At 46.9% G+C, this 17,215-nt stretch overlaps 1 protein-coding gene across 1 annotated transcript in view; it reads left to right on the forward strand.

Moving 5' to 3' along the window:
• Window positions 1–17,215, forward strand: part of LOC139024930 (cAMP and cAMP-inhibited cGMP 3',5'-cyclic phosphodiesterase 10A-like) — a 112,933-nt gene that overhangs the window by 27,608 nt on the left and 68,110 nt on the right. Inside the window, exon 2 of the mRNA XM_070439926.1 lies at window positions 10,150–10,287. Within this exon, the coding sequence (XP_070296027.1) occupies window positions 10,150–10,287 (138 nt within the window). The remainder of the gene's footprint in view (window positions 1–10,149; window positions 10,288–17,215) is intronic.

Genomic DNA, 17,215 nt, shown 5'->3' on the forward strand with positions numbered 1-17,215 from the left:
GCTCCTAACCCTAACCCTAAACTTTACCCCAAAACCTAACCTTAAACCTAACCCTAATCCACCGATATTTCTAACCCTAACACTAAATCCTAACCTTTACCCATAACCTAACCTTAAAACCTAACCCTAAACCTAAAACCTAGCTCCTAACCTATTTTAACCCTAACCTAACCCCTAACCCTAAACTTTACCCTAAACCTAACTTAGCTCCTAACCCTAACCCTAACCTAATTCTAACCCTAACCCTAACACTAACCCTAAACTTTACCCCTAAACCTAACCTTAGCTCTAACCCTAACCCTAAACCTAATTCTAACCCTAACCCTAAACCCTAAACCTAAACTTTACCCCTAAACCTAAACCTAGCTCCTAACCCTAACCCTAAACCTAATTCTTACCCTAACCCTAACACTACCCAAACTTTACCCCCTAAACCTAACCTACTCCTAACCCTAACCCTAACCTAATCTAACCTAACCCTAACCTAACCCTAAACTTACCCCTAAACCTAACCTTAGCTCCTAGCTTCCTAACCCTAACCCTAAACCTAATTCTAACCCTAACACTAACCCTAAACTTTACCCCTAAACCTAACCTTAGCTCCTAGCTCCTAACCCTAACCCTAACTAATTCTAAACCCTAACCCTAACACTAACCCTAAACTTTACCCCTAAACCTAACCTTAACTCCTACCTAACCCTACCCTAAACCTATTCTAACCCTAACCCTAACCTAACCCTAAATTTACCCCTAAACCTAACCTTAGCTCCTACTCCTAACCTAACCCTAACCCTAACCTAATTCTAACCCTAACCCTAACACTAACCCTAAACTTTACCCCTAAACCTAACCTTAGCTCCTAACCCTAACCCTAAACCTAATTCTAACCCTAACCCTAACACTAACCCTAAACTTTACCCCTAAACCTAACCTTAGCTCCTAACCCTAACCCTAAACCTAATTCTAACCCTAACCCTAACACTAACCCTAAACTTTACCCCTAAACCTAACCTAGCTCCTAACCCTAACCTAATTCTAACCCTAACCCTACACTAAACCCTAAACTTTACCCTAAACCTAACCTTCAGCTCCTAACCCTAACCCTAACCTAATTCTAACCCTAACCCTAACACTAACCTAAACTTTACCCCTAAACCTAACCTTAGCTCCTAACCCTAACCCTAACCTAATTCTAACCCTAACCCTAACACTAACCCTAAACTTTACCCCTAAACCTAAACCTTAGCTCCTAGCTCCTAACCCTAACCCTAAACCTAATTCTAACACCTAACCCTAACACTAACCCTAAAACTTACCCCTAACCTAACCTTAGCTCCTAGCTCCTAACCCTAACCCTAAACCTAATTCTAACCCTAACCCTAACACTAACCCTAAACTTTACCCCTAAACCTAACCTTAGCTTCCTAAACCCTAACCCTAAACCTAATTCTAACCCTAACCCTAACACTAACCCTAAACTTTACCCCTAAACCTAACCTTAGCTCTAGCTCCTAACCCTAACCCTAAACCTAATTCTAACCCTAACCCTAACACTAACCCTAAACTTTACCCCTAACCTAAACCTAGCTCCTTAGCTCCTAACCCTAACCCTAAACCTAATTCTAACCCTAACCCTAACACTAACCCTAACTTTACCCTAAACCTAACCTTAGCTCCTAGCTCCTAACCCTAACCCTAAACCTAATTCTAACCCTAACCCTAACACTAACCCTAAACTTTACCCCTAAACCTAACCTTAGCTCCTTAACCCTAAACCTAATTCTAACCCTAACCCTAACACTAACCCTAACTTTACCCTAAACCTAACCTTAGCTCCTCCCTAACCCTAAACCTAATTCTAACCCTAACCCTAACACTAACCCTAAACTTTACCCCTAAACCTAACCTTAGCTCTACCCTAACCCTAAACCTAATTCTAACCCTAACCCTAAACCCCTAAACTTTACCCCTAAACCTAACTAGCTCCTAGCTCCTAACCCTAACCCTAAACCTAATTCTACCCTAACCCTAACACTAACCCTAAACTTTACCCCTAAACCTAACCTTAGCTCCTAACCCTAACCCTAAACCTAATTCTAACCCTAACCCTAACACTAACCCAAACTTTACCCCTAAACCTAACCTTAGCTCCTAGCTCCTAACCCTAACCCTAAACCTAATTCTAACCCTAACCCTAACACTAACCCTAAACTTTACCCCTAAACCTAACCTTAGCTCCTAACCCTAAACCTAATTCTAACCCTAACCCTAACACTAACCCTAAACTTTACCCCTAAACCTAACCTTAGCTCCTAACCCTAAACCTAAATCTAACCCTAACCCTAACACTAACCCTAAACTTACCCCTAAACCTAACCTTAGCTCCAACCCAACCCTAAACCAATTCTAACCCTAACCCTAACACTAACCTAAACTTTACCCTAAACCTAACCTTAGCTCCTAGCTCCTAACCCTAACCCTAACCTATCTAACCCTAACCCTAACACTAACCCTAAACTTTACCCCTAAACCTAACCTTAGCTCCTAGCTCCTAACCCTAACCCTAAACCTAATTCTAACCCTAACCCTACACTAACCCTAAACTTTACCCCTAAACCTAACCTTAGCTCCTAACCAACCCTAAACCTACTAACCCTAACCCTAACACTAACCCTAAACTTACCCCTAAACCTAACCTTAGCTCCTAGCTCCTAACCCTAAACCTAATTCTAACCCTAACCCTAACACTAACCCTAAACTTTACCCTAAACCTAACCTTAGCTCCTAGCTCCTAACCCTAACCCTAAACCTAATTCTAACCCTAACCCTAACACTAACCCTAAACTTTACCCCTAAACCTAACCTTAGCTCCTAACCCTAACCCTAAACCTAATTCTAACCCAACCCTAACACTACCCTAAACTTTACCCCTAAACCTAACCTTAGCCCTAGCTCCTAACCCTAACCCTAAACTTTACCCTAAACCTAACTTAGCTCCTAACCCTAACACTAACCCTAAACTTTACCCCTAAACCTAACCTTAGCTCCTAACCCTAACACTAACCCTAAACTTTACCCCTAAACCTAACCTTAGCTCCTAACCCTAACACTAACCTAAACTTTACCCCTAAACCTAACCTTAGCTCCTAGCTCCTAACCCTAACCCTAAACCTAATCTAACCCTAACCCTAACCCTAACCCTAACCCTAAAACTTTACCCCTAAACCTAACCTTAGCTCCTAACCCTAACACTAACCCTAAACTTTACCCCTAAACCTAACCTAGCTCCTAACCCTAACACTAACCCTAAACTTTACCCCTAAACCTAACCTTAGCTCCTAACCCTAACACTAACCCTAAACTTTACCCTAAACCTAACCTTAGCTCCTAGCTCCTAACCCTAACCCTAAACCTAATTCTAACCCTAACCTAACCCTAACCCTAAACTTTACCCCTAAACCTAACCTTAGCTCCTAACCCTAACCCTAAACCTAATTCTAACCCTAACCAACCCTAACCCTAAACTTTACCCTAAAACCTAGCTCCTAACCTAATTGTAACCCTAACACTAATGTTTAACCCTAGCTCCTAATTCTAACACTAATGTGAACTAACACTAATGTGAACTAACACTAAACCCCCTAGAAAATAACCTTGTCCCCAGTTGGTCAAATGTTTGTTGACTATTCAGGTCCCACAAGTATAGTTAAACACGTCCACACACACACACACACACAACACACACACACACACACCACACACACACAACACACACACACAACACACACACACACACACACACCACACACACCACACACACACACACACCACACACACACACCACACACGCGTTTTCATTCGTGGCTCGTCTTTCCAGTGGGGACCACAGCAGCTGTGGTGTACAGTGTGTTACTGTAGCTGTGGAGATCTAACCACCAGACACAACCACACACACACACACACACTACAAACCAGGCCTTTTGATATTTGGTCGGCACCAAAGAGACTTGGTCAGTCGACCCGGGAGACGCACATCCTTCAGCTCAGAGTGTCACTGTGCCAAACCATACACACACAGTGCGTGTGGACACACACACACACACACATACACACACACACATCCCACAGTTTTGTGTCACTGTGGTCTCATGCATTGTATTGCAAATTATTTCCAACAGGAACCGAGAGGGAATGACTTGGGTTTAGGGTTATGAATAGCAGGAACCAGAGAGGGTTAGGAATAACAGGAACCAGAGAGGGTTAGGGAATACCAGGAACCAGAGAGGGTTAGAGAATAACAGGAACCAGAGAGGTTAGGAATAACAGAACCAGAGGGTTAGAGGATAACAGGAACCAGAGAGGGTTAGGAATAACAGGAACCAGAGAGGGTTAGGAATAAACAGGAACCAGAGAGGGTACGAATAACAGGAACCAGAGAGGGTTAGGAATAACAGGAACCAGAGAGGGTAGGAATAACAGGAACCAGAGAGGTAGGGTTAGGAATAACAGGAACCAGAGAGGGTTAGGAATAACAGGAATCAGAGAGGGTTAGGAATAACAGGAACCAGAGAGGGTTAGGAATAACAGGAACAAGAGAGGGTTAGGTTAGGAATAACAGAACCAGAGAGGTTATGAATAACAGGAACCAGGAGAGGGTTAGGAATAACAGGAACCAGAGAGGGTTAGGAATACACAGGAACCAGAGAGGGTTAGGAAGAACAGGAACCAGAGAGGGTTAGGTAGGAAGAACAGGAAACAGAGAGGGTTAGGAATAACAGGAACCAGAGAGGGTTAGAATAACAGGAACCAGAGAGGGTTAGGAATAACAGGAACCAGAGAGGGTTAGGGTTAGGAATAACAGAACCAGAGAGGGTTAGGAATAACAGGAAACAGAGAGGTTATGAATAACAGAACCAGAGAGGGTTAGGAATAACAGGAACCAGAGAGGGTGTAGGAATAACAGGAACCAGAGAGGGTAAGGAATACCAGGAACCAGAGAGGGTTAGGAATAACAGGAACCACAGGAACCAGAGAGGGTTAGGAATAACAGGAACCAGAGAGGGTTAGGAATAACAGGAACCAGAGGGTTAGGAATACCAGGAACAAGAGGGTTAGGAATACCAGGAACCAGAGAGGGTTAGGGTTAGGAATGCCTGTAATGTGTTAATAGAATCTTTGTTGCTCCCCATTGCCCCAAACATCCTCTGTTTGCCGAGATCATTCGCCTCTTAGGCAGGGGTCCCGTGGCAATTCCCGTTGCTGCAGGGAGCTGTTTTTCCCAGGCGCCCTGTGCTCCCAGGCCCCCTGTGCTTCCAGGCCCCCTGTGCTCCCAGGCCCCCTGTGCTCCCAGGCCCCCTGTGCTCCCAGGCCCCCTGTGCTCCCAGGCCCCCTGTGCTCCCAGGCCCCCTGTGCTCCCGGGCCCCCTGTGCTCCCGGGCCCCTGTGCTCCCGGGCGCCCTGTGCTCCCAGGCCCCCTGTGCTCCCAGGCCCCCTGTGCTCCCAGGCCCCCTGTGCTCCCAGGCGCCCTGTGCTCCCAGGCGCCCTGTGCTCCCAGGCGCCCTGTGCAGGTCTGACAGCCGGAGACTTGGCCCCTGAAAGGTCCATTGTGCTGGCAAAGGGGTTTACATCTGAATGTTATTTACCATGAGAGGGTTGTATGGGTGTTAGTGGCAAGCGTTCCAGATTTGGTGCCAACATAAAGGACATTTAAGGTTATGTTGCGTCCTTATATGGCCTTCTCCCCTAAGGCGATGTCCTCCAGGTTTCCCCCTTTTCACCTCCTCCATCTTCTTCAGCGACGTTACCAGCTAATCCTTCTGGACGTTGTGTGTGTTAAAGTTTGGTCATTTAGTTTTGAGTTGTTCCCTACCAATTTGTTCGTTTTTTTCTGCCTGTTTAGCGTCAGTAACTGGTTGTAAGTAAGATGACTAGCACAAACGAGTTCACAAAGGCTGTGGACATTTTTTATTTTTTTATTTAACTAGGCAAGTCAGTTAAGAACAAATTCATATTTACAACGACGGCCTACCGGGGAACAGTGGATAAACTGCCTTGTTCAGAGACAGAACGACAGATTCTCTCTACTCTCTCTCTCCTCCCTCTCTCTCTCTCTCTCTACTCTCTCTGTCTACTCCAATGTTCCCACCCCGGGACTGCCGTGCAGAAGATATATCAGCCCACAGGGAGAAGCACGAGATTGAACTTCACGCAACTTTCTAGAGCAGTGGTCTGTAAAAAACAACTATGATAAAGCCTTGTGTTCCTATTTTACTTTATTTTAGTCTTGTGCTGTTGGTGTTAGGTGCACCAGATTCAGCTGCCCTGAGCTCTGGGTAGGAGAACTGTTGCCATTTTGAACATTTCTTATATCTGAAGGTATAAACTGGGCCCAGAGAGCAAATAAAGTGCACTATAAACCTACTGCTGGCCAATCGGATGGCTCAGATGACCGTGTCTGGCGGTCCCAGTGAGCAAATCAAATGCACTATAAAATACCGCTGGCCAATCGAATGGCTCAGATGACCGTGTCTGGTGGGCCCAGAGAGCAAATCAAATGCACTATAAAATACCGCTGCCAATCGGATGGCTCAGATGACCGTTCTGGTGGCCCGAGAGCAAATCAAATGCACTATAAATACGCTGGCCAATCGGATGGCTCAGATGACCGTGTCTGGCGGGCCCAGTAGCAAATCAAATGCACTATAAAATACCGCTGGCCAATCGGATGGCTCAGATGACCATGTCTGGCGGGCCCAGAGAGCAAATAAAGTGCACTATAAACCTACTGCTGGCCAATCGGATGGCTCAGCTTACCATGTCTGCAGTACAATAGCAGACATAAAATAAATCTACAGCAAATTTCAGACTGAAAGATTTCAAAACGTTTAAAACCACGATAGAGAGAAACGTCAACAAATACAGAAAAAAAACCTGCTGTTTTTATGAGTGACTTCCTGTTTAAGTTGTTACTCAGCACTGTCAACACTTTGTATATCAACACTTTTATAGCCCATAAAATGCGCACCCTATTTCCACTCCGACCTAACACAAGCAGTGCAGCAGTAATGAATGAGTAGGACAGTGTATCTACAGGCTTGTGTGTTGCCATTAGTGGTTTGTGTCTTTTTTAATATCGAGGAATATTTCACTTTCTCTGTTCATAGGAGTAACAACATGAATTGGTGCATGAGGCAGAAATAATGTGGTGTGACTCGAGTCGCCATCGGCTGGAAGACGGTGTCCCTTTGGTCAGTGTCAGTGGAGGAAAGGGAGAACGGAAGGGATGTAGAGAGACGGACCCTCAGGCTGTTGCCTCCTCCCCTGAGCTGAGACGGACCCTCAGTCTGCTGCTCTCTCCCTCTGCTGAGACAGAGCCCTCAGTCTGCTGCTCTCTCCCTCTGCTGAGACTGACCCTCAGTCTGCTGCTCTCCTCCTTGCTGAGACTGACCCTCAGTCTGCTGCTCCTCCCTCTGCTGAGACGGACCCCTCAGTCTGCTGCTCCTCTCCTCTGCTGACGACTGACCTCAGTCTGCTGCTCTTCTCCTCTGCTGAGACGGACGCCTCAGTCTGCTGCTCTTCCCTCCGCTGAGACTGACCCTCAGTCTGCTGCTCTCTCCCTCTGCTGAGACTGACCATCAGCCTGCTGCTCTCTCCCTCCACTGAGACGGACCCCTCAGTCTGCTGCTCTCTCCCTCTGCTGAGACGGACCCTCAGTCTGCTGCTCTCCCTCTGCTGAGACTGACCATGAGATGCAGGCACCATCAGCCCAGTAAAATAAAAAGCGAATTATTTAAATGTATGCTCACTCAGATGTGCCTCAAAAGTAATACAACAACGGATCTATTACCGGTGTGATCGTATAGCCTACCTCAAATGTAGAAATATATATATTTTTAAATGTCCCGAACAACAATGCATTGGTAGGTAAATTCAAGTAAAGCCAATATGCAGTGATAATGTATTGGGATAATGTATTGGGCCTATAGCCTACTGCACTAACCTCATTAATACTGAACTGTTTTTAATTGTTTTAAATTTGCTCAGAATGTTCCAAAGCTAAGCAACTGTTCTGCACCCAGAAAGTTGTGGGAAAGTTGTATACATAATAGTCATTAGGACAACCACGCTCTCACCACGCTCTAAGACACAGATGGTTCTCAGAACGTTATGTGTTAGCTGGGTAATGGTATTTTAGATGTCCTGTGGTGTTTTGATGTACTCTTTTATTCAAATCAAATCAAGTTTATTTTATATAGCCCTTCGTACATCAGCTAATATCTCGAAGTGCTGTACAGTGCTGTATTGAGAGAGAGAGGAGGGAGAGAGTCTGGAACGATTCTTAAACACATTTTAAATAAAGTTGGATTTAATTTGGATATATTTCGGACTTGACTACTTCGGGAACCCAAACTACAGTAGATATCCTCCTTTTTTCCTAGGTCAAGAAATGTATGCATCAATACTGCAGAAACACTCTCTAAATACATGGCTCTGACCCAAACTAGATATCTTCCTTATTCTCTATGAGTGACAGAAACCTTCCTGTCTGGTCCTCTATGTTGTGACGTTACCATAGAGATCAAAATATTTAGCAGATGTTATTGCGGATGTAACGAAATGCTTGTGTTCCTAGCTCCAACGGTGCAGTAATATCTAACAATTCAAGTATAGCACCCAAGTTGAAGAAGTAGACAATGCTCTGGTCGTTGTCTGATCCCAACCCATAGGAAACGCCGGCCCAATTGACTACTTTAAAATGGTGGAAGCCCTCAATGGCAATGTCTGTGTAAAAAATGGGTTATATCTAAGTGTGAGTCCTATAACTGTCTCTATGGATGTCACACATCCAGTCCCCTCCAATGACACGGTCGGTTGCTGAGGGAAGAATGTGTGGCATGGGCATAGTCAGCATTTATTTTGTTCTGTCTACAAAACAGGTGGTGTGAAACCGGGTGGTTTGAAACCGGGTGGTGTAAAACCGGGTGGTGTAAAACCGGGTGGTGTAAAACCGGGTGGTGTAAAACCGGGTGGTGTGAAACCGGGTGGTGTAAAACCGGGTGGTGTGAAACCGGGTGGTGTAAAGCCGGGTGGTGTGAAACCGGGTGGTGTGAAACCGGGTGGTGTAAAACTGGGTGGTGTAAAACCGGGTGGTGTCAAACCGGGTGGTGTCAAACCGGGTTATGTCAAACCGGGTGGTGTGAAACCGGGTGGTGTGAAACCGGGTGGTGTCAAACCGGGTGGTGTCAAACCGGGTGGTGTGAAACCGGGTGGTGTACAAAACACGGGTGGGTTATTCAGAAAACTTGGCGCAGAATCGCTAGTCTCAATACTTACAAAACACACACACACACGCACACGCACACACACACACACACACACACAGAGAGAGAGAGAGGACAGTACAGACAGTCAGTGATGTCCTGGCCAATGGTTGTTCTCCCCGTCGTCCCCGACAACACACATAATAAACAGCAGCTCTCAACAACCTAATTGCCCATTAAGCAACACTCCAGCCCTCTTTCCCCTCCTTCGTCTAGCTGCCTCTGTCGGGCCTCCTCTCCCCAGAGCCCCAGTGGCACTACCTCCACTGCCTTGGTCGCCACCGTCCCGGAGGACAAAAAACTGGTTGTCATGACGTCATGATATGAATCAGCGATGTCACCTGGGACGTTGTGTTATGTGTTTACATGAAGCTGTATCGCTCTCGGTCAAACATCTGAAATCCTCCTCTTTTTCTGTCTTGGTGTTTTCTGCCAAAAGATAGATGAATTAAATATACAATGAATTAATAAATGAAAGAGGTAATATAAAATACATTATTGAATGAGTGATTTAACAAATTAATGATGTAATGAGTAAATAAATAAAATATAATAAATGAATGATGTAATGAATGAATGAAATATGTAATGAATGATTCATGTAATGAATGAATGAAATATATAATGAATGAAATATGTAATGAATGATTTATGTAATGAATGAATTAAATATATAATGAATGAAATAGGTAATGAATGATTGATGTAATGAATGAATGAAATGTATAATGAATGAATGATGTAATGAATGAATTAAATATATACCATGAATAAAATATGTATTGAATGAATGAAAGAGCTCATGTCCTCCTCTGTCTTTTGTGTTGCAGGTCTGACGGACGACCAAGTGAAGGCGTATCTCTCCGTTCACCCTCAGATGCTGGACGAGTTTGTATCGGAGAGCGTGAGTTCAGAGACGCTGGACAGATGGCACAAGAGGAGAAAGAGCAGCGGTAGTCTGCCTGCAGGTAACACACACACACAGGAGAGATCAAGAGGAGTGGTCTGTGACCCAGAGTGACCACACAGTCACAAGAGAGTCTTATCTGAGACCCATGGAGTGACCACACAGTCACAGAGAGTCTTGTTCTGTGACCCAGAGTGACCAACACAGTCACAGAGAGTCTTGTCTGTGACCCAGAGTGACACAAGTCAAGAGAGTCTTGTCTGTGACCCAGAGTGACCACACGGTCACAGAGAGTCTTGTCTGTGACCCAGAGGTGCTTTACAAGGTCACAGAAAGTCTTGTCTGTGACCGCAGAGTGACCACACGGTCACAGAGAGTCTTGTCTGTGACCCAGAGTGACCACAACGGTCAACAGAGAGGTCTTGTCTGTGACCCAGAGTGACCACACGTCACAGAAAGTCTTGTCTGTGACCCAGAGGTGGACCACGACGGTCACAGAGAGTCTTGTCTGTGACAGAGTGACCACACGGTCACAGAGAGTCTTGTCTGTGACCAGAGTGACCACACAGTCACAGAAGGTCTTGTCTGTGACCCAGATGACCACACGTAAGAGAATCTTGTCTGTGACCCAGAGTGACCACACAGTCCACAGAGAATCTTGTCTGTGACCCAGAGTGACCACACGGTCACAGAGAGTCTTGTCTGTGACCCAGAGTTGACCACACGGTCACAGAGAGTCTTGTCTGTGACCCAGAGTGACCACACAGTCACAGAGAGTCTTGTCTGTGACCCAGAGTGACACACAGTCAAAGAGAATCTTGTTCTGTGACCCAGAGTGAACCACACAGTCACAGAGAGTCTTATCTGAGACCCAGAGTGACCACCACAGTCACAGAGAGTCTTGTCTGAGACCCAGAGTGACCCACACAATCACAGAGAGTCTTGTCTGTGACCAGAGTGACCACACAGTCACAGAGAGTCTTGTCTGAGACCCAGAGTGACCACACAGTCACAGAGAGTCTTGTCTGTGACCCAGAGTGACCACACAGTCACAGAGAGTCTTGTTTGAGACCAGAGTGACCACACGGTCACAGAGAGTCTTGTCTGTGATCCAGAGTGACCACACGGTCACAGAGAGTCTTGTCTGGAGACCCAGAGTGACCACACAGTCACAGAGAGACTGTCTGAGACCCAGAGTGACTACACAGTCACAGAGAGACTTGTCTGTGTCCCCAGAGTGACCACACGGTCACAGAGAGTCCTTGTCTGTGATCCAGGAGTGACCACACGGTCACAGAGAGTCTTGTCTGTGACCAGAGTGACTACACAGTCACAGAGAGTCTTGTCTGTGACCCAGAGTGACTACACAGTCACAGAGAGTCTTTGTGTTGTGACCCAGAGTGACCACACGGTCACAGAGAGTTTTGTCTGTGGACCCAGAGTGACCACACAGTCACAGAGAGTCTTTCTGAGACCAGAGTGACCACACAGTCACAGAAGAGTCTTGTCTGTGACCCAGAGTGACCACACAGTCACAGAGAGTCTTGTTTGAGACCCAGAGGTGACACACACGGTCACAGAGAGTCTTGGTCTCGTGACCCAGAGTTACCACACGGTCACAGAGAGTCTTGTGAGGCGTGTGTGTGTGTTCTCAAATCTGATCCAAGCTCTGAGTCAGCCCTCTCTCAGCATAGCCTAATAGAGGCCATCTTAGAGAGACCCAGCGCTGTAAAGACAGCACCTAGCTACCCTACCTTACCTTACCCTACCTTACCCTACCCTACCCTACCTTGCCTTATCCCCCTACCTTACCCTACCCTACCCTACCCTACCTTGCCTTATCCTACCTACCTTGCCTTACCCACTCTACCTTGCCGTTATTTCCTACCCTTACCTACGTCCCTACCTACCTTGCCTATCCTACCTTACCTTGCCCTACCCTACCCTACCTTGCCCTATCCTACCACTTATCCTACCCTACCTTACCCTCACCCTACCTTGCCATTACCCTACCCTACCTTGCTTATCCTACCCTACCCTTTATCCTACCCTACCTACCCTACCCTACCTTGCCTTATCCTACCCTACCTTATCTGCCTTGCCATGTTGTCGTTTTAGGTCTCTCTTTATGTAGTGTTGTGTTGTCTCTCTGTTTGTGATATGTGTTTTATTCTATATATATATATATATATATATCCTATATATATACACTACCGTTCAAACGCCTGGGGTCACGCTGTGTACTACTCCTTTCACAGAACAGCGAAACTGGCTCTAACCAGAATAGAAAGAGGAGTGGGAGGCCCGGTGCCACAAGAGAACAAGTACATTAGTGTCTAGTTTGAGAAACAGACGCCTCACAAGTCCTCAACTGGCAGCTCCATTAAATAGTACCCGCAAAACACCAGTCTCAACGTCAACAGTGAAGAGCGACTCCGGGATGCAGGCCCTTTAAAAAAAAAAAAAATTATCCTACCCTACCTTACCCTACCCTATTTCACCTTACCCTACTTATTTTACCTTACCCTACCCAACCTTATCCTACCCTACCTTATTTTACACTACCCTACCTAACTTTTTCTACCCTACCTTATTTTACCTTACGCTACTTCCCTTCCCCTACCCAACCTTATCCTACCCTACCCAACCTTATTTTACCTTATCCTTTTCCACCCTATACTGTCACTCCCTACCATAACACCTAACCCACCACCACCCTAACCTACCCTATTCTACCCTGCAACCCTATCCTGTTCCACCCTATCCGCATGGCTGGCAACATGACTCTAGACTGTAGTCCTCATGTGCTCTACCCTGCTCTACCCTATCCGCATGGCTGGCAACACGACTCTAGACTGTAGCCCTCATGTAGAAAAAAAGAAAACGCTCTAAAATGCGACAAATCTACCAGCACTCGCACACACAAATACAAACGCACACACACACACGCCTGCAACACACACACACAGCCGCCACACACACCACAGCCTGCACACACACACACAGCCTGCACACAACACACACACAGCCTGCACACACACACACAGCCTGCCCACCACACACAGCCTGCCCACACACACACAGCCTGCCACACACACACAGCCTGCCCACACACACAGCCTGCACACACACACACAGCCTGCCCCACACACACACAGCCTGCACACACACACACGCCTGCACACACACACAGCCTGCCCACAACACACAGCCTGCCCACACACACACAGCCTGCCCACACACACACAGCCTGCACACACCACCACACAGCCTGCACACACACACCAGCCAACACACAACAATACAACCACACACACACACACACAACGCCTGCCCACACACACACACAGCCTGCACACACACACACAGCCTGCCCCACACACCACAGCCTGCCCACACACACACAGCCTGCCCACACACACACAGCCTGCCCACACACACACAGCCTGCCCACACACACACAGCCTGCCACACACACACAGCCTGCCCACACACACACGCCTGCCCACACACCACACAGCCTCCCACACACACACAGCCTGCACACACACACACAGCCTGCCCCCATTCAGGCTGCGCTGGTCCCAGGAGGTTGTTTCTGACGTCAGTAGGAGAGCTGGGCGGAGGGCCAGCAAGGCCTGTGGGCCATTGATGGATGTGCTTGGTCTGTGAGGCAAGCCGCTCTCTCTCTCTCTGTGTGTGTGTGTGTGTGTGTGTGTTGTGTGTGTGGTGTGTGTGTGGGTGTGTGTGTGTGTGTGTGTGTGTGTGTGTGTGTGTGTGTGTGTGTGTGTGTGGTTGTGTGTGTGTGTGTGTGTGTGTGGTGTGGTGTGGTGTGTGTGTGTCGGGCAGCGCAGACTCAACGTGCCCGTTCCAAACACGTCTAATGACCCATAGAGACCCGGCAGACCCTCTCTCTCTCTCTTTTAATTAATCTGTCCGATCACATCCTCCTCTCCTCTTTCTCTCTCTCTCCTTTCTCTCTCTCCCTTTCTCTGTTCTCCCTTCTCTTTCTCTCTCTCTCCTTTCTCTCTCTCTCCTTTCTCTCTCTCCCTTTCTCTGTCTCTCCCTTCTCTTTCTCTCTCCTCTTCTCTCCCTCCTCTTTCTCTCTCCTCTTTTTCTGTCTCTCCCTTTTCTCTCTCCTCTCTCCCTTTCTCTCTCCTCTTTCTCTCTCTCCCTTCTCTTTCTCTCCCCTCTTTTTCTGTCTCTCCCTTTCTCTCTCCTTCTCCCTTTCTCTCCCTCTCTCCCTTCTCTGTCCTCTTCTCTGTCACTCCCTTCTCTTTCTCTCTCCTTCTTTTTCTGTCTCTCCCTTTCTCTTCTCTCTCTTTCTCTGTCTCTCCCTTCTCTTTCTCTCCTCTTTTTCTGTCTCTCCCTTTCTCTCTCCCTCTCCCTTTCTCTCCTCCTCTCTCCTTTCTCTTCCTCTTTCTCTGTCTCTCCCTTCTCTTTCTCTCTCCCTCTCTCCCTTTCTCTCTCCTCTCTCCCTTTCTCTCTCCTCTTTCTTGTCTCTCCCTTCTCTTTCTCTCTCCTTTTCTCTGTCTCTCTTCCTTCTCTTTCTCTCTCCTCTTTCTCTGTCTTCCTTCCTTTCTGTCTACTATTCTGTCCATCAGAGACGTGATTAAAGTAACACACACGGAGGCTGAATAAATGAATGCATTGAAATGGGGGGTGGGAAATGTGGTTGTCTCATCGACCTACCTTAAAATGACTGCACTAACTGTAAGTCACTCTGCATAAGACAATCTGCTAAATAACTAAAATAAAAATAAAATATACACTGCTCAAAAAAATAAAGGGAACACTTAAACAACACAAGGTAACTCCAAGTCAATCACACTTCTGTGAAATCAAACTGTCCACTTAGGAAGCAACACTGATTGACAATAAATTTCACATGCTGTTGTGCAAATGGAATAGACAAAAGGTGGAATTTATAGGCAATTAGCAAGACACCCCCAATAAGGAGTGATTCTGTCAGGTGGTGACCACAGACCACTTCTCAGTTTCTGCTTCCTGGCTGATGTTTTGGTCACTTTTGAATGCTGGCGGTGCTCTCACTCTAGTGGTAGCATGAGACGGAGTCTACAACCCACACAAGTGGCTCAGGTAGTGCAGTTCATCCAGGATGGCACTCAATGCGAGCTGTGGCAAAAAAGGTTTGCTGTGTGCTGTCAGCGTAGTGTCCAGAGCATGAGGCGCTACCAGGAGACAGGCCAGTACATCAGGAGACGTGGAGGAGGCGTAGGAGGGCAACAACCCAGCAGCAGGACCGCTACCTCCGCCTTTGTGCAAGGAGGTGCACTGCCAGCGCCCTGCAAAATGACCTCCAGCAGGCCACAAATGTGCATGTGTCTGCTCAAAACGGTCAGAAACAGACTCCATGAGGGTGGTATGAGGGCCGACGTCCCAGGTGGGGGTTTTGCTTACAGCCCAACACGTGCAGGACGTTTGCATTTGCAGGAACACCAAGATTGGCAAATTTCGCCACTGGGCCCTGTGCTCTTCACAGATTGAAAGCAGGTTTCACACTGAGCACATGAGCACATGTGACAGACGTGACAGAGTCTGGAGACGCCGTGGAGATGGTTCTGCTGCCTGCAACATCCTCAGCATGACCGGTTGGCGTGGGTCAGTCATGGTGTGGGTGGTGGCATTTCTTTGGGGGGCCGCACAGCCTCCATGTGCTCGCCAGAGTAGCCTGACTGCAAATTAGGTACCGAGATGAGATCCTCAGACCCTGTGAGACCATAATGCTGACATATGCACATTTGTGGCCTGCTGGAGGTCATTTTTGCAGGGCTTTGGCAGTGCACCTCCTTGCACAAAGGCGGAGGTAGTGGTCCTGCTGCTGGGTTGTTGCCCTCCTACGGCCTCCTCCACGTCTCCTGATGTATGGCCTGTCTCCTGGTAGCGCCTCCATGCTCGACACTACGCTGACAGACCACAGCAAACCTTTTTTGCCACAGCTCACATTGATGTGCCATCCTGGATGAAACTGCACTACCTGAGCCACTTGTTTGTTGGGTTGTAGACTCCGTCTGCCATGCTACCACTAGCAGTGAGAGCACGCCAGCATTTCAAAAGTGACCAAAACCATCAGCCAGGAAGCATAGGAACTGAGAAGTGGTGCTGTGGTCCAACCTGCAGAATCACTCTTTTTTGGGGTGTCTTGCTAATTGCTTATAATTTCCACTTTTTTTGTCTATTCCATTTGCACCAGCATGTGAAATGTAAATTGTCATCAGTGTTGCTTCCTAAGTGGCAGTGTTGATTTCATAGAAGTGTGATTGACTTGGAGTTACATTGTGTTGTTTAAGTGTTCCTTTATTTTTTTGAGCAGTGTATATAAATTTATTTTAAATGTAAAAATGCTGTATGCAGCCTCACATCCTTCCAGAAAAAGGACTTTGTACCCAACGCGGTTATCGTATGCTAACAATGACAGCAGAAAGCTGATGCTCCACTCAGACGGTGACGGTGTAGAGTGTGATAGGAAGCGGTGCTCGTTCCCTGGTCCTGTTAGGCTCAGCTGGTTAGAGCATGGTGCTTGCAACACCAGGATTGTGGGTTCGATTCCCCGGGGCCACCAGTACGTAAAATATACTCACACATATAAAAATGTTATAAAAACTGTGTAATAAAAAATTTAAAAAAGTCTGCTAAATGGCAATTCACAAATGGCTTGTAAAACAGCGGGGGTTTGTCTCCGTGGAGACGGGAGGTGTTCACCTGCAGCTTAATAAAGGCTTTATAGAGCCTTCATTAAGCCTTCATAAGCACTTTCATAAAACTATCTGGTGCTCAATAGGGCAGATGTAACAGGGTATCGTGTGTGTGTGTGTTGTTGTGTTGTGTGGTGTGTGTGTGTGTGTGTGTGTGTGTGCTGTGTGTGTGTGTGTGTGTGTGTGATGTGTGTGGGTGTGTGTGTGTGTGTTGTGTGTGTGTGTGTGTGTGTGGGTGTGTGGGTGTGTTGTTGTGTGTGTGTGTGGTTGGTG

This window comes from Salvelinus sp. IW2-2015, unplaced genomic scaffold, assembly GCF_002910315.2.
Source record: "Salvelinus sp. IW2-2015 unplaced genomic scaffold, ASM291031v2 Un_scaffold2037, whole genome shotgun sequence".
NCBI classification, from domain to species: Eukaryota; Metazoa; Chordata; class Actinopteri; order Salmoniformes; family Salmonidae; genus Salvelinus; species Salvelinus sp. IW2-2015.